The sequence below is a fragment of the Heterodontus francisci genome, chromosome 23 (assembly GCF_036365525.1).
Source record: "Heterodontus francisci isolate sHetFra1 chromosome 23, sHetFra1.hap1, whole genome shotgun sequence".
Taxonomy (NCBI): Eukaryota; Metazoa; Chordata; class Chondrichthyes; order Heterodontiformes; family Heterodontidae; genus Heterodontus; species Heterodontus francisci.
The window spans coordinates 50723007-50741102 of record NC_090393.1 but is presented as its reverse complement, the minus strand read 5'-3'; the positions used below and the strand labels follow the sequence as shown (position 1 = coordinate 50741102).

Sequence of the window (18096 nt, the reverse complement as noted above, 5' to 3'; positions counted from 1 at the left end):
TTTACTGACGATACAAAAATAGGTGGGAAGGATGTTGTGATGAGGACACAAAGAATCTGCAAAGGGATATAGATAGGTTAAGTGAGTGGGCAAAGATTTGGCAGATGGTGTTCAATGTGGGAAAGTGTGAGGTAATCCACTTTGGTAGGAAGAATAAAAAGGCAGATTATTAGTTAGATGGAGAAAGACTACAAAATACTGCAGTACAGAGGGATCTGGGTGTTCTTGTACATGAAACACAAAAGGTTAGCATGCAGGTGCAGCAAGTAATTAGGAAGGCGAATGGAATTTTGGCCTTTATTGCTAGGGGGTTAGAGTTTAGAAATAGGGAAGTCCTGTTGCAACTGTACAGGGTGTTGGTGAGGCCACACCTGGAGTACTGAGTACAGTTTAGGTCCCTGTATTTAAAGAAGGATATACTGGCATTGGAGGCAGTTCAGAAAGAAATTGTAGCTGATTCCTGGGATGAAGGGGCTGTCTTATCAAGAGCGGCTAACCAGGTTAGGCCTTTATTCATTGAAGTTTAGAAGAATGAGAGGTGATCTTATTGAAACATATAAGATTTTAAGGGGGCTCAACAGGGTAGATGTTGAGAAGATGTTTCCACTAGTGGGGGAATCTCGAACTAGGGGACATATTTACAGAATAAGGGGGCACACATTTAAAACTGAGATGCAAAGGAATTTCTTCTCTCAGAGGGTGGTGAATCTTTGGAATTCTCTGCCTCAGAGTGTTGTGGAGGCTACGTCACTAAATGTATTTAAGGAGATGGTAGATAGATTTTTGAATTCTTGGGGAGTTGAGGGTTAGGCAGAGCAGGCCCAAGAGAGGAGTTGAGTCCTGGGACAGATCAGCCATGATCTTATTGAATGGCGGGGCAGGCTTGAGGGGCTGAATGGCCTACTCCTGCTCCTATTTCTTATGCTTGCAGGTATTTGTCCAGATTCTGCTGCACTCCCCTGTGGCACTTCGACTAGGTGAGGCATCACCCTCACAGTTTCTCTGCCCCAGAGGTCTTTCTTTGTCTCTGCAGGTTCCTGTAAATGCTGTTAGCCACTCTGTTGGGGGGCTTCTAATGACTGTATTTACATAGGAGGATGTGGGGTCTAACCTTTCAAATATTTTGGAGTTGGTTGATCAGACAGTAGTGGTTTCCATTTGGAATTTCTCCCAGACTTCCTTTAACCTGCCCTCTTGATCCCTTTTTCCCATTCCTTTCTAACCTGTTGCCAGCCTTGTGCCTGCCTGTCCCCTTTTGTTCTCAACTGGGTTCCCTTGCAGTTCACCAGCCCTCTGCTGAAGGGTCCTCCTAACACCGGTACAGGACTTAGGGGTGCAGGTTTCACTCTAGGTTGGGGTTTCCCCTCAACCTGGTACATGTGACAACTCCTACAGTACTCCAACACATCTTTGTGAAGTTTTGGCCAGTCAAACTGCTGTCTTATGCAGGTTTTGGTTTCTTGTATACCAACATGAACATCCAATGTAGTCTTATGGGCCACTCTCACTATTTCTCTTGTGTACCTCTGCACCACTAACTGGTGAACTACTGTACACTCCTTGCTCCTCAGGTCTGTGAGGAGAACTCCATTTCCTCATCAGTACCTCATTCTTTAAATTGTAGCAATCAGGAACTCCCTCTGCTTCACTTTCAGACTGGGCAGCCTGTGCTAACTCTCGCAATACTGGGTCAGCTCGCTGAGCCTCAGCTAGGGAAGATCTATTTAACTCATTCCCTGGGTCTTAACTTTCCAAAGAAAATCTCAGACAGACAGACCTCATGGTCATCTGCTTGCAGTGCCAATTCAGACTCCTCTGGAGTAGCTGGTTTCATCATGGCCTGATACATTGCACATGCAGGGAAACTGCAGCAGACTGTCTCCTGCCACTGCCCTGTCTCTCTGACCTCCTGCGGTCTCTCTTTCACTACTGGGGAAGCTATCACCTTCATCCCTGCCAGATCATTACCCATTCACAGGCAAACTAGGGACAATCCCTAAGGTCATCAGTCCCGAAACTAGGTCGCACTCTAAGTGCACCCGGTATAAAGGTACAGGCATACACTGCCCTCCAATACCATTCACCACCATTCTTGTGCTTACTGCACTCTCTGGGGGAAAGGTCATGCCTTTTCTCAGTAAAGGGATCTAGTGACCCCTGAGTTCCTGAGGATTACTAAGGGCTTGCTGGTCCCACTCAAGGGGTATGGGGTTACTCTCCCTTTAGACACAAAACCCTGATAAACTTCAGGAATCCTATTAAATTTTCCTGCACTTTTAGCCGTAAGCTTCCTGGGTTACACTCAAACTGCAGTTAAAGCCACAGCTTATTCTGCTGTGCTTTCCATCAGGGTCTCTTCTTCACTGGGCAGGTGTGCCCTGATTAACCCTACAAGTTTCCCCCATAGTTTCCAGCAGTCAGCTCGTAAATGCCCTGCTTTATTACAATGGAAGCACACAGGTCTTCGGGTCTCACTCCTACTTACAGCACCTTCCTTTTCCCTGTGTCTTCTGCTTTTCTTTCCCTCCCAGGACTGCTTGGGCTTCTATCACCTTCCCACCCTCTGTCCTTTTCAGATTTGTGGGGGTGATTAGGGAAGGTTTTCCCCTGGGAATCCGACTTATAAATGAGAGCAAACTCATCGGTCAGGACTGCTGCCTGCCGGGCTCTGTGAACTTTCTGTTCCTCTACACATGTGTCTTTATGGAGAGTGGGAGAGAGTTTTTAAATTCCTCTAACAAAATTACTTCTGTGAGAGTCTCATAGCTGAGCTGTACTTTAACAGCCCTCAGCCACTGGTCAAAAGCCAGCTGCTTGCTTCTCTCAAACTCCAGGTAAGTTTGATCAGCTAGTTTCTTGAGGGTTCTAAACTTTTGGCGATAGGCTTCCAGTACTAACTCATATGCCCCGAGGATAGCATTTTGTGTCAGTTCATAATCTGATGAACTCCCATCTGGCAACATGGAATAAACCTCAAGGGCTTTTCCTACTAACTTACTGTGTATCAGCAGTGTCCAAGCCTCAGCTGGCCATTTTAACTGACTCACCAATTTTTCAAAAGAGACAAAAAATGTTTCCACATCTCCCTCATTGATTTTGGGATCAATTGGGAGAGTCTTAACAATTTTGTACACAACCCTGAATTACGCTCCTCCATATTGGCCATGCTTTCACTGCGGTTACTCTGTCGCCCCCTAGTTAACTCAAGCTGCCTCAGCTCTTTCTCTTGGCATTCTTTCTGGAAGGTTCTTTCTCTTTCTCTCTCCTGTCTCTCTTTCTTTCTCCTCTCTCTTTCTTCATGTTCCTTCTGGAAGGCTCTTCCTCTCTCTCTCCTTCCTCAAATTCAGCTTCCTCTGTTCCAATTTTATCTTTGCTAGCAATACCCTGTCAGAGTCTACTTCTAACCCTGTTTCTGTTTCTTCAGATTCAAGGGAAAAATGGTTGGCCACCAGCCATAGGAGTTTAGACTTCCTAGCCTTGCCACATACAGTGATCCCACACTGCTCAGCCATTTTCCTTAATTCCTCCATAGACATTGCTTTTAACTTGTCCCAAGTTACTTCACCCTGGCTTGGGGGCTACTGGCTGCAGTCACAGACATGTTAGTACTCTAGCACACACAACCACGAGAAAACCTGTATTGAAATCTTTTTTCTTTTTGATGGGGATCAATATGGCTTTCCACTTCCAATTTCTTCATTTGTCTGTGGGTCAGTTTCAGGACACTAGCCCCCAAATTTCTGTTATGACCAGGTGAGAAGGGGTCTAGGGGTTCCCTCTCAGCCTTTGGCTGGTTTAACTGTAACAGGGTTTAATTTTGGAAACACTGTGTTTTTAGCTCCCCCTCAGTGAATCCTTGTTCACTGCTCCAATTGTAAGGCAAAGAAATTAGACAGGTTTCCTTAGATTTAAACAAGAAAGGTAGAAGATTATTAATCTTAAACTCTAATCCAGTTAACGACTACAAATATGTGACGCAACCACACTAGCATATGCGATAAACACACACGCAGATAGAGACAGAAAATGTAGAAAAGAATGAAGGGGAAAAGTTTGAGGCAATATCGGGATTATAATTAGAGTCCTTTGAGTTCAATGTGGAGTCTTTAGTTGCCGGTATGTCCTGCCTTTCAATGGGGCCCAGTTCACGTTTCAACTTGTTTCAATGTCGGAGTCTTTTCTCTCTTGAGGTTTACGTACCTTCCATGGGTCCAGTGAATTGGGAGAAAGCAAGAGAGAGACAGCCAGGAGAGAGGCTTTCTTGTTCCAGCTTCAGTTGCAAAACTCTGCAGTCTCAATTCAAACTGTCCTGTGTCTCATTCAAAAGCCTGGACCAGTCATGTGGCCAGCTGATTTAACCAGTCCTGTTCTTGTGGATTGTGTCATTTTAGCAGTCCCTGGAATGCACTTCCTTACACCTTCAATGTCTGGTCATCAAAATCCATTTGGGTTAGTTGGCCCAGGGAGTAGTTCTTTGTCTCCACAAGCTCCGTCTCTTAGTATGCAAATGTCCTGCAGTCAAAGGTCCGGTGATCTCTTTAACAAGTCATTTCTTCACTCCAGCAACAGTTTAAACTCAATGTTCATATGACAAAATTAATATGCCTCATTCTTGGCAGGTGGGGGTCTGCATGACAGTACATACAGCATTACACACAGTCAACACTTTAGGGAAGAGAAGGCAAGAGATTCCTTTTGGAGACTACCAGAAACTAGGAGATAAATTAAGGAACAGGACCTCAAGGATTATAATCTCTGGATTATTACCTGATCCATGTGCAAGTTTGTGTAGGGATACACATTTTAGGGAGCTGCAAATATGCTGAAAGAGTGTTGCAGGAAAGAGAGGTCCCACTTCATGGGACACTGGCTCCAGGATTGGGAGAGGAAGAAACTGTGCCATTGAGATGGGCACCACTTGAACCGGGCTGGGACCCGAAAGGATAATAAGGTGGTCATGAAGACTTTAAACTAGTAAATGTTGGGGTGGGGGTGGGGGTGGGGAGCAGGCAGTGTGGTTGGAGGGCACAGGTGGAAAAGGGAAATGGTAGTATAAATATTAGTTCAAAAAAAACTAAGGAGATTAGAGTAACTGTCAGAAATTATGCTTTAGGCATTACAGATAAAGGGAAAAGATGAAAAATATTTAAACCAGGAGAGAGAAATAAGAAATATGTGAGTAAAACATTAGAGCTGAAGGACAGGTTAGGGCGTGTGGCCCAAATAGTTGTTCTTTATACAAATGCACAGAGTATATAGAATAAATTGAATGAATTGTAGGTGCAAATGCAACTTGGAGGATGTGGCATTCTAGTTATTACTGAAACATGGGCCTGAATTTTCCTGACCCTGTGGTGGCGGACATGGAGGCGAGAATGGCTCCCCGACACATTCCCACCATGGGGGAACTTTCCCAAGGGCAGCCTGGGACATGGATTGGTTGCCCGCTGGACAGAGGAAGGCAGCCAATTTGCATGCTTAAGGCCCAATTCGGAGCAATTTTGCGTGCTGCCAGTTATTTGTGGGTAGAGGCCGCCAGCTCCAGGGAGGCAGCCACCCTGCGGCAAACTGGGGAGCCCTCGAAGCCAGAGGCTCCATGCCCCAAAGAGGGGGCTGCTGGTAAGAAAGGCCACACCCATGGCCCAGACGCTTCCGCAGGAGGGGTTGTTCCTGCTGTCGGGTGATCCTACTGGCTTGGCCCATCTGAAATCTTCATATAAGATTTTGCCTCCAAGGGCGCCTCTATGTTGAAGCACCCTCGAGCTCCCCTACCTGCCTCAGCAATGCCCACCTCTCCCGGTGGAGCTGCTGAGGCTCTAGAGAAGCCAGCCCTCTGACTGAGCCAGCAGCATGGGTGCTCGGCTGCCCCCCTTAATCAAATGGCAAGCCTGGAGGTGGGCAATTAGGAAACTGCGTCTGGGAATATCGCAGAGTCAGGCAATTACGGGCGCGAGATCCACGTTTGGTTCCGAAATCGGGATCCTGAAGCCTATGGGAAAATTCTGCCCATGGCTGCAAGATGGTCAGGATTGGGAACTAAATATACCAGGGTATAAGGTCTATAGGAAAGATAGGGAAAATGGCAGGGGGGAAGAGTAGCCTTAATGAGTAAGGATGAAATCACTTAAATGGTAAGAGGTTATAACGGAGGTAAGCAGGTAAGAAATAGAAAAGGATTTAAGCCTGCAGTGGGAGTTTCTATAGGCCTCCTGGGCGTAGCAGTGAAGTGGTAGATGGCATAATTGTACAGATTAGACAAGCATGTAGCAAACCAATGTTCTCACCTACCTCTTGTAAAACACTGAGATGGCATCAATCTAGTCCTGGGGATTTGTCACTCTTCAGTGGCATTGTTTTCTTCATTGCTGTTCTTTCACTTATGTTAATTTTGGTGAGTTCCTGTGGTTTTAATGGGGGATTTTAACTTTTCTATGGATTGGGACAAACAGACTAGCACATGCCAGAAAGGTAATGAATTTCAAGGGATTTCTTGCAAAGCGTTATCAAAATCAACACAAAAGCATCAGGCCAAACATGGGCAAGGAAACCTCCTGCTGATTACCACCTACCGCCCTCCCTCAGCTGATGAGTCAATACTCCACCATGTTAAACAGCACTTGGAGGAAGCACTGAGGGTGGCAAGGGCGCAGAATGCACTCTGGGTGGGGGGCTTCAATGTCCATCACCAAGAGTGGCTCGGTAGTACCACTACTGACCGAGCTGGCTGAGTCCTAAAGGACATAGCTGCTAGACTGGGTCTGCAGTAGGTGGTGAGGGAAGCAACAAGAAGGAAAAACATACTTGACCTTGTCCTCACCAATCTGCCTGCTGCCGATGCATCAGTCCATGACAATATTGACAGGAGTGACCACCACACAGTCCTTGTGGAGACAAGGTCCCGCATTCACATTGAGGATACGGTCCATTGTGTTGTGTGGCACTATCACTGTGCTAAATGGGATAGATTTCAAACAGATCTATCAATGCAAAACTGGGCATCCAAGAGGCACTGTGGGCCATCAGCAGTAGCAGAATTGTACTCAACCGCAATCTGTGACCTCATGGCCCGGCGTGTTCCCCCACTCTACCATTACCATCAAGCCAGGAGACCAACCCTGGTTCAATGAAGAGTGCAGGAGGGCATGCCAGGAGCAGCACCAGGCATACCTCAAAATGAGGTGTCAACTTGGTGAAGCTACAACAGAGGACTACTTGCGTGCCAAACTGCATAAGCAGCATGTGATAGACAGAGATAAGCGATCCCATAACCAATGGATCAGATCTAAGCTGTGCAGTCCTGCCAGATCCAGCCATGAATGGTGGTGGACAATTAAACAACTAACTGGAGGAGGTGGCTCCACAGATATCCCCATCCTCAATGATGGGGGAGCCCAGCACATCAGTACGAAAGATAAGGCTGAAGCATTTGCAACAATCTTCAGCCAGAAGTGCCGAGTTGATGATCCATCTCGGCTTCCTCCTGAAGTCCCCAGCATCACAGATGCCAGACTTCAGCCAATTTGATTCACTCTGCGTGATATCAAGAAACGACTGAAGGCACTGGATACTGCAAAAACTATGGGCCCTGACAATATTCCGGCAATAGTACTGAAGACCTGTGCTCCAGAACTTGCAACACCCCTGGCCAAGCTGTTCCAGTACAGATACAACACTGGCCCCTACCTGGCAATGTGGAAAATTGCCCAGGTATGTCCTGTACACAAAAAGCAGGACAAGTCCAACCTGGCCAATTACCGCCCCATCAGTCTACTCTCAATCATCAGTAAAGCGATGGAAGGTGTCATCAACAGTACCATCAAGCAGAACTTGCTTAGCAATAACCAGCCAAAAGACTTGCAGGTTGGTAGGTAAATTGGCCATTATAAATTGCCCCGTGTATAGGTAGGTGGTAGGGAAATATAGGGACAGGTGGGGATGTGGTAGGAGTATGGGATTAGTCTAAGATTAGTATAAATGGGTGGTTGATGGTCGGCACAGACTCGGTGGGCCGAAGGGCCTCTTTCAGTGCTGTATCTCTGAACTGAACTGACACTCAGTTTGGGTTCCGCCAGGGCCACTCAGCTCCTGACCTCATTACAGCCTTGGTTCAAACATGGACAAAAGAGCTGAACTCGTGAGGTGAGAGTGACTGCCCTTGACATCAAGGCAGCATTTGACCGAGTATGGCATCAAGGAGCCCGAGCAAAACTGAGGTCAATGGGAATCGGGGGAAAACTGTCCGCTGGTTGGAGTCATACCTAACACAAAGGAAGATGGTTGTGGTTGTTGGCGGTCAATCATCTCAGCTTCAGGACATTACTGCAGGAGCTCTTTATCAATTTTAAACCCTTCTAGTGTCTGAATTACCTCCTCTTTCACCATTGCCTGGGTTGCATCTTCTTCCTTGGTAAAGACAGATGCAAAGTATTCATTTAATACCTCAACTATGCCCGCTGCCTCCATGTGTAAATTCCCTATATGCCTTTATGGTCCCTAATCAGTCCAACTCCTCCTTTTACCATTTTAATGTCTATAGAAAACTTTGGGATTCCCTTTAATGTTAACTGCCAGTCTCTTTTCATGCTCTCTCCTTACTTCTCTTATTTGCTTTTTCACTTCCCCTCTATATTCAGCCGGGTTCTTAATAGTATTTTCTACCTGGCATCTGTCAGAATCTGTCATTTTCTTCTTTATCTTAATCTCTTGTCATCCAGGGAGCTCTGGATTTGTTTGCCTTACCTTTCTCCTTCTAGGGAACATACCTTGACTGTACCCGAACTATCTCTTCTTTGAAGGTAGCCCAATGTTCAGCTACTGTTTTTCCTGGCAACCTTTGACTCTAATTTATTTGTCCCAGCTCCATTCTTAGCCCAATGAAGTTGGCTTTTCCCCAGTTAGTTATGGGGCATAGAGTACAAGAGCATGGAAGTTATGTTGCACTTATATAAGATACTAGTTCACTAGTTCGGCCTCAGCTGGAGTATTGCATCCAGTTCTGGGTGCCGCACTTTAGGAAAGACGTGGGAGCATTGGAGAGAGTACAGAAAAGATTCATGAGAATGGTTCCAGGGATGAGGAACTTCAGATAGATTGGAGAAGTTAGGACTGTTTTCCTTGAAGAGAGGCTGAGACGTGATTTGACAGAGGTATTCAAAATCATGAGGGGTCTGGACAGAGTAGATAGAGAGAAACTATTCCCACTCATGAAAGGATCCAGAAAGAGAGGGCACAGATTTAAAGTATTTGGTGAAAGAAGCAAAAGTGACATGAGAAAAAACTTTTTCATGCAGCAAGTGGTTAAGGTCTGGAATGTGCTGCCTAACGTTGTAGTAGAGGCAGGTTCAATTGAAGCATTCAAAAGGGAATTAGACTGTTATCTAAAAAAGAAGAATGGGCAGGGTTATGGGGAGAAAGCGTGGGAATGGAACTGAGTGAATTGCTCTTTCAGAGAGCTGGTGTGGACACGATGGGCGAAATGGCCTCCTTCTGCACTGTAATAATTCTGTGATCTAAGTCATTAATAAATACACAAAGAGGTGGTTCCCAACAAAGATCCTTGCAGGATATCACTAGTCACATCCTGCAATTAGAGTACCTGCCCATTATTCATACTCGCTGTCTCCCACCACTTAGACAATGTTCTAATCAGATCAATAATTTGCCTTCAGGTCCATGATCTTCAACTTTAGCTAAGTCTCTTACAAGGAACTTTATCAAGTGCCTTTTGGACGTCCATTTAAGTAACATTCATAGGCATTACCCTGTCCACTGCTTTAAGTCACCTCTTCAAAAAATTCAATCAGGCATGACCTATACTTTACAAATACATGCTGGTTGTCTCTGATCAACTAAACTATACCAAGACAGGTTATGAATGGGCCAGGCCGTAACTTAATATTGAGTAGATTGCCGAAGCTGGACATATTATGAACATAAATGATATTATAAATCACACGATGCTTCAGAATCAAGGCTCAGCTGCATCATGAGATTGTGTTTATGCTGATCTCTGTGCTCTGCTATTGTCTGAACAGTGTAAGAGTTTTGACAGTGTTACGACCAGGTGAGAAAGAGGTCCAGGGTTCCCTATTAACCTTCACCTGGTCTTGCTGTAACAGGGTTTAATTTTAAGCACAGCGTGTTTTTAGCTCCCCTTGGTGAATCTTTGTTCACCGCTTTCCAATTATAGGACAAAGAAACCAACACAAACAGGCTTTCTTAGGTTTAAAGAGGAAAAGTGAAATTTTATTAAACTTAAACTTAAACTCTAATTTGGGTAACGCCTACAGATACACAATGCACCCACGCTAGCATCCATACACAATACACAGATGCAGATAGGGACAGAAAAGAGGAGAAGAAATAAAGTGGAAAAGTTTGAGGCAATGTCTGAAGAGTTTTTGTTATGGGCCTTCGAGCTCACTGTAAAGTCCTTGATTGCAGGTAGATCTTGCTTTTCTTTGGGGCCCAGTATTCTTCTTAAACCTTGTTCACTGTAGGAGACTTTTCTCTCTTGGGGTTCATGTGACTTCAATGGATTCCAAAGCTGGTAAGAAAGAGATGAGAGCAGGCAGACAGACAGTCCAGGAGCATTCTGCTTTTTTGCAGGCTCTAAGTTCAAACTCTGCAATAGCCAGTTAGTCGTGTGACTAACTGGTCTGACCACATCTTGGCTCTGTGTATTGTGTGTGTCAGGGAATGGTCCTTTGTCTACACACACTGTCTGTTAATATGCAAAAATATCTTTCTAGCCAGGGGCCTGGCAACCCCTTGTAACAGGCCTTCTCTTCTTCCCAGCAACAATTTGAAATTTAATGTCCATGTGGTGAAATTATTATGCCTCATTCTTGGCAGGTGGGGGCCTGCATGATAACAGATTTAGATTGCACTGTACAAGACCCAGGAGTGTTTATTGCTTTCACTGGGATAGAGTCTGATTAATTGACAAGTTCCAACAGTTATTTTCCTCCCTTAGAACCTGTTTATTGACCGGATTGGGCGCAGAGTGCTGCTTTCAGGAGGTTATTGTTTGATGGTTGGCTGTGGAATATTATTCACCATCTCATTGGCTCTCCAGGTGAGTCACCACCTCTTTCTCACAGTTATAAGTAAGGAGTTAAGTTGGAATGAGTGCACTTTCAGGATATGATTCCAAATTCCAGGAACATGTATGTCTGGTGCATTTGTGTAGGATGAGAAATTCTTTTTGGGACTTTCAATAGAGAGGCTGATATTTTTGAGAGTCTGGGGAAGTAGAGAGTTACTCTAATTCCCGTTGTATTTGTAGGGGCTGATATTCCGTGGGCCACAATACATTCACTTATGCCAGAATCGAACCTTCTGGTGTCCCTCAGATTATGTGGGTGATGTGAAGGGCACCGAAAAGGCATGGGATTGGTGCATCCTTGTGCCACTACAGCTGCATCTCAGACATTCCTGCCCTGGAAGGCCACAAAATGGAGCCTTACTGTCTCTGCTATGGTAGGGGTGTTGGTGGGAGAGCAGAAATTGCCGTTGTTTACTCACCAGCCCTCTTGCAAAAATGACCCCTTTATTGGGGGTCCAGGACACATCCAATCCCAAACTCACAATGTGGACCCCACTTCCCCAATGCATGATGCCAGAATATCTCTTCCTTCTGGATGTACTGGATGATGATCCATGAAGGCAAATCTCAGAACCAGGCTCTGTGAACTCCTAGTCGTAGGAATTGCCCAGCCCTGGTCCTTCCTGCACCATGTTCATAAGGAGCTGGCTAAGCCCCTGCTGAATCTTCCATTCAAGGCCAGATCCCAGTATATCCAGGTCCTGGCAGTTTGCATTTTGGTGGACTCCTGCCAGACTTATATATTGGGTGTCCACCAAAACAGCCGAGGAATTTCAGTCCCATCATTTTCTAACTTTACTGCACAATATCGATTGGACATGGGATTTTTTTTGTCTAGTTTATATTGATAAATAATATAGGATAAAAAAGGTCGGTGGAAGAATATTAAGGTAAGTTGTAAACAAGTTGTCAATGACCTTGTGGAGCGGTTTACCAGTGCTATTGAGGAGGGTTTATACTAACTTGGCAGGAGGATGGGAACCTGGATGTAACATTAGAAAAGAAAAACAAGATGCACAAAGGACTGGGAGAGACAGATAGTACTGGAATAAGAAATGGTAAGGCATTAGGTGGGGTCAGATTAAAAAGGAATGCAATAAGATCTAAATTAGGTTTGCAGTGCATGTTTGTGAAAACACGGAGTGTAGTAAATAACGTTAGTGAGCTGTGTACTATCTTGTCAGTTTGTTATTAGTATTGAATGAGGATAGTAGACTTTGGATCAAAGTAATAGGAGTTGATTTACAGGGGTCTTCTCACTAAGGTATCTACATGAACACTGAGCAACACGGGGTACAGACTTGTGACATCACATCCTGTGATGATGCATAAGGTCTATATATATAATCTACCCAGCAACAGCTTATATGCATTATACTACAAGCCCGCAGGTGCAGATAGACATGGGCGAATATGATGCTGTGGTGATAATGGCTCAAAAAAGGGCAGGGCTGGGTACTATATATTCCTCGATACAAGGTGTTCAGGAAAGATAGGGAAGGAAAAAAAGGAGGATGGGAGGCAGTATTTATTAATGAGAATATAATAGCGCTGGAAATAGAGAATGTCCTAGAGTGGTCAAGGACAGAATCTATTTGGCTAGAGTTAGGAACAACAATTCTACACTACTGGGTGTATTCTACTGAAAAAGATATAGAGGAATAAATTTGCAAGGAAATTAAGAGAGATGCAAAAGCTATAGAGTGGTTATAATGGGGTAATTTTATTATCCGAATATAGACTGGATAATAAATGTAACGGGCAGAGAGGGGCAAACAATTTCTGAAGTGTATTCAGGAGCATTTTCTTCTTCAATACATTTCTGACCCAACGAGGAAGGGAGCATTGTTGGATCTGGTTCTGGGGAATGAGGTGGGTCAAGTGGATCAAGTGGCAGTAGGAGAACATCCACAGGGCAGTATTCATAGTATCATATAGAAAAGGACAAGAAACAATACAAAGTAAAAAATAATTAATTGGGGGGTGGGGGGGTGCAATTTCAGTGGGGTGCGAATAGGTCCAGGTAATTTGGAGTCAAAGATTGTCAGGCAAAACTGGAATGGAACAATCAGCTGCCTGGCTGAGGAGATGGTTCGGGAACGGTCGAGGTACATTCCCACGAGGGGAAAAGGTAGGACAAGCAAAGCCAGAGCTCCCTAAATGATGAAAGTAAGATGAGTACGATGATGCAGAAAATGGGTGCATATGACAGATATCAGGTTGTTAATACGAGTGAGAGCCAGGCTGAATATAGAAAGTTCAGAGGGGAAGTGAAAAAGGAAATAAGAGAAGCAAAGAGAGAGTCTGAGACGAGAAACTTCATGTCTGACAGACTAAATGACTACTTTGTACCTGTCTTTACCAAGAGAAGGCATTGAGATACTGCATGGGCTACAAATTGATAAAGAGGAGGGGGACAATTTTATGCTCTCCCCTGCAGTGTGTTTGGAGGTAGGGAGAGCATAAAATTGGCACACTAGGCTAGAAATACGGTTGCCCTGATTTTCAGGCATGGATGTCATGATTCACGACATGCTCATGCCCGTTCAGATTAAGGTGGGCAGCAGGCAAAATTTGTGCAGTCTCCTCATCTGAATGATTATACAGTAAATGCTTTGTTATCTGGCATGTGCTGGAAAGGGAAAAATTCCGGTTAATCAAGAGCTGTACTTACCAAGGCAGGTAGAGATCCGACCTTCCGACCCAAAGTTATTGCCACGAGAGTGAAAGGTACCCAGGGGCTGGTGTTGGCAAAGCCGATTCGTAATTTCCCCACAACCTTTTGGGGCAGTGCATCAATATAGTGTGTGGGAGAGTCCACCCTTTCAAACGAGCCATCCCCGGTGGAGATCGGATGAGGAACCCCAGAGCAAAACACTACAGGGACAGAGAATCCCATTATAGTAAAAGGGGAACCAGTCACCAAGGCAAAGTAGCATTTCTAATTGCAGATGGAAACCTGAATTCCCATGGAAATTCCGGATAATGGAGCTTGCCCGTTGGTAAAGTGCTGGATAACAAAGCTTTTCCTGTAGTGACTAGTTGAGCAGATCCTGCACTGTTGTCTTCTTCCTAACATAATCGACTTCCTCTGAACTCAGTAGAGGAGCCCAGTAGGGTTGTTCACAAATCATATTGTGCAGCCAGCATGCTTTTTTTAAAGGCAGGCTGTCCCTTGTAAAGGGAGCTGCACTGTAGAATATTACTGTAATCTAAATGATGGCAAAGTGAAGACCAGGGCAGAGAGAAGGTTCCAGGGTAACAGATATGGTGGTGGAGGCGTTAGTGGTGCAGGTGGGCAGAAGGAGAGATGCCATGGTTCATGGGGAGACCAGGAACCCTCAAGAACCACCCTTAGTAGGGAGCGGGAGCAAGTGGCCAGGAAGGTCCATTCCCAGAGTCTGGACCCAAGGACTGGGCAGCAGTCTAATCACTTCACGCAGGTGGTCAGAATCATAGAGTCATAGTGTTATACAGCATAGAAACAGGCCCTTCAGCCCACCGTGTCCATGCTGGCCATCAAGCCTATCTTTTCTAATCCCATTTTCCAGCACTTGGCCCGTAGCCTTGTATGCTATGGCATCTAAATATTTCTTAAATGTTGTGAGGGTTCCTACCTCTACCATCCCTTCAGGCATTCCAACCACCCTCTGAGTGAGAAAAAGTTTCCTCAAATCCCCTCTAAACCTCCTGCCCCTTTCCTTAAATCTATGCCCCCTGGTTATTGACACCTCCACTAAGGATAGTTTCTTCCTATCTACCCTATCCATGCCCCTCATCATTTTGTATACCTCAATCAGGCCCCCTCTCAGCCTTCTCTGCTCTAAGGACAATAAACCTTGCCTATCCAGTCTCTCTTCATAGCTAAAATGCTCCAGCCCAGGCAACATCCTGATGAATCTCCTCTGCACCCTCTCCAGTGTAATCATATCCTTCCTATAGTGTGGCGACCAGAACTGTACACAGTACTCCAGCTGTGGCCTAACTAGCATTTTGCATAGCTCCAACATAACTTTTTTTTTATTCATTCATGGGATATGGGCGTCACTGGCTAGGCCAGCATTTATTGCCCATCCCTAATTGCCCTTGAGAAGGTGGTGGTGAGCTGCCTTCTTGAACCGCTGCAGTCCATGTGAGGTAGGTACACCAACAGTGCTGTTAGGAAGGGAGTTCCAGGATTTTGACCCAGCGACAGTGAAGGAACGGCGATATAGTCCCAAGTCAGGATGGTGTGTGGCTTGGAGGGGAACTTGCAGATGGTGGTGCTCCCATGCATCTGCTGCCCTTGTCCTTCTAGGTGGTAGAGGTGATGGGTTTGGAAGGTCTTGTCGAAGGAGCCTTGGTGCGTTGTTGCAGTGTATCTTGTTGATGGTACATACTGCTGCCACTGTGCGTCGGTGGTGGAGGGAGTGAATGTTCGTGGATGGTGTGTCAATCAAGCAGGCTGCTTTGTCCTGGATGGTGTTGAGCTTCTCGAGTGTTGTTGGAGCTGCACCCATCCAGGCAAGTGGAGAGTATTCCATCACACTCCTGACTTGTGCCTTGTAGATGGTGGACAGGCTTTGGGGAGTCAGGAGGTGAGTTACTCGCTGCAGGATTCCTAGCCTCTGACCTGCTCTTGTAGCCTCTGTATTTATATGGCTACTCCAGTTCAGTTTCTGGTCAATGGTAACCTCCAGGATGTTGATAGTGGGGGATTCAGCAATTGTAATACCATTGAATGTCAAGGGAAGAAGGTTAGATTCTCTCTTGCTGAGATAGTCATTGCCTGACCCTTGTGTGGCGTGAATGTTACTTGCTGCTTATCAGCTCAAGCCTGGATATTGTCCAGGTCTTGCCACATAATGCAGCCAAACTCCTTGGCAAATTGAGGAACTCACCAGAGCACCTCCAAAAACATTCCAGAGTAATTAAAGACTTGCCAGTAACAAATGTTCTTAAAAATCACCTGACCTACAATGTGGGTCCTGGCTCTTTAAATAACACTCGTGAAGGGCCCATCTTGCAGCAGGATGCTTGTTGTTTGAGTGATCTACAGAGATGCTACCTGAGTCTGTGGTGCCCAAATTTGGAATTCTGGCATCACGTCAGCCAGTTGGGCTGTGGGATGTCAGGACAGCGTTGATTCAAAGCCTTCCGATCCATGCTGCGGACACCCCATATGCATCCTTTTCCTTACAGAACGCCGTGCGGGCCATGCAGGAAGCAGCTGGCAGTGCAGGACACCTTAATAAAGTGGCGCTAAGCAAGGGATTTTCTAGCTCATTGTCTGGAAGCTGAAGGACAAGGGCTGTAAAGTGGGTTTTAGGGCTAGCTCTACATTACAAAAGTAACCACATTGTGGAACTACTTCATTGGCTGTTAAGCACTGTGCGACATCCTGAGGTTGTCAAAGGCACTATACAAATGCAAGTCTTTCTTTCTATTGCCAGTCAGCAGAAAAGTGAGTTCATGAGTACAATGAGAGGGCCTAGTCAATTCACTGCGAACTTGAGGCAAAATAGCTTTTACCCAAAGGGTGAGTAAACACTGATAGTAATCTACCAAGGAGGCAGCAGAATGAAAGATAAAAGATGAAAGGTTCCCTAGATTCTGGAAAGGTCCCAGTGGATTGGAAAACCACAAATATAACACCTCTGTTCAAGAAAGGTGGGTGGGGGGACAGAAAGCAGGAAACTATAGGCCAGTTAGCCTAACATCTGTTGTTGGCAAAATGCTAGAATTCATTATTAAGGAAGTAGTAGCAGGCCATTTAGAAAATCATAATGCAATCTGGCAGAGTCAACATGGTTTCATGAAAGAGAAATCGTGTTTGACAAATTTATTCGAGTTCCTTGAGGATGGAAGAAGCAGGGTGGATAAAGGAGAACCAGTTGATGTGGTGTATTTGGATTTCCAAAAGGCATTCGATAAGGTGCCACATAAAAGGTGACGACACAAGAAAAGAGCTCATGGTGTTGGAGGATGTTAGCATGGATAAAGGATTGGCTAACTAATATGAAACAGAGTTGGGATAAATGGAGCATTTTCAGGTTTGCAAACTGTAACTAGTGGCGTGTCACAGGGATCAGTGCTGGGGCCTCAACTATTTACGATCAATATTAATGACTTGGCGAAGGGATCAAGTGAATTTGCAGACAATACAAATATAGCTATTAAATCAAGTTGTGAGGAGGATACAAAGAATCTGCAAAGGGATGTGGCTAGGTTAAGTGAGTGGGCAAAAATTTGGCAGATGAAGTATAATGTGGGAATATGTGAGGTTGTCCACTTTGGCAGGAAGATTGGAAAAGTTGAATATTATTTACATGGGGAGAGACTGCAGAATGCTGCAATACAGAGGGATCTGGGTATCCTTGTACATGAATCCCAAGAAGTTAGCATGCAGGTGCAGCAAGTGATTAGGAAGGCAAATGGAATGTTGGGGGATGGAGTATAAAAGGGAAGTCTTGCTACAACTGTACAGGGCATTGGTGAGACCACACCTAGAGTACTGTGTACAGTTGTGGTCTCCTTACTTAAGGACGGATATACTTGCATTGGAGGCAGGTCAGAGAAGGTTCACTAGGCTGATTCCTGGGATGAAGGGGTTGTCTTATGAGGAAAGGTTTAGCCGGTTGGGCCTATACTCAGTTTTGAAGAATAAGCAATGAACCTGTTGAAACATATAAGATGCTGAGAGGGCTTGACAGGGTAGATGCTGAGGGGATGTTTCCCCTAATGGGGGAATCTAGAACTAGGGGGCACAGATTCAAAATAAGGGGTGTCCCTTTAAGCCGGAGATGAAGAGAAATTTCTTCTCTCAGAGGGTAGTTAATCTTTGGAATTCTCTTCCTGGGAAGCAGTGGAGGCTGAGTCATTGAATATATCAAGGCTGAGTTAGACAGATTTTTGATCTACTAGGAGGTAAAGGATAATGGGGGACAAGCAGGAAAGTGGAATTAAGACCACTAACAGAACAGCCATGATCTTATTAAATGGCGGAGCAG

The 18096-nt window shown here is 45.2% G+C and overlaps 1 protein-coding gene across 4 annotated transcripts in view; it reads left to right on the top strand.

Moving 5' to 3' along the window:
• LOC137382804 (solute carrier family 2, facilitated glucose transporter member 11-like) overlaps positions 1-18096 on the top strand; it is an 88916-nt gene that overhangs the window by 52498 nt on the left and 18322 nt on the right. For all 4 annotated transcript variants that reach the window (XM_068055236.1, XM_068055234.1, XM_068055233.1 and 1 more), the window contains one exon: positions 10976-11077. In XM_068055236.1, the coding sequence (XP_067911337.1) occupies positions 10976-11077 (102 nt within the window). The remainder of the gene's footprint in view (positions 1-10975; positions 11078-18096) is intronic.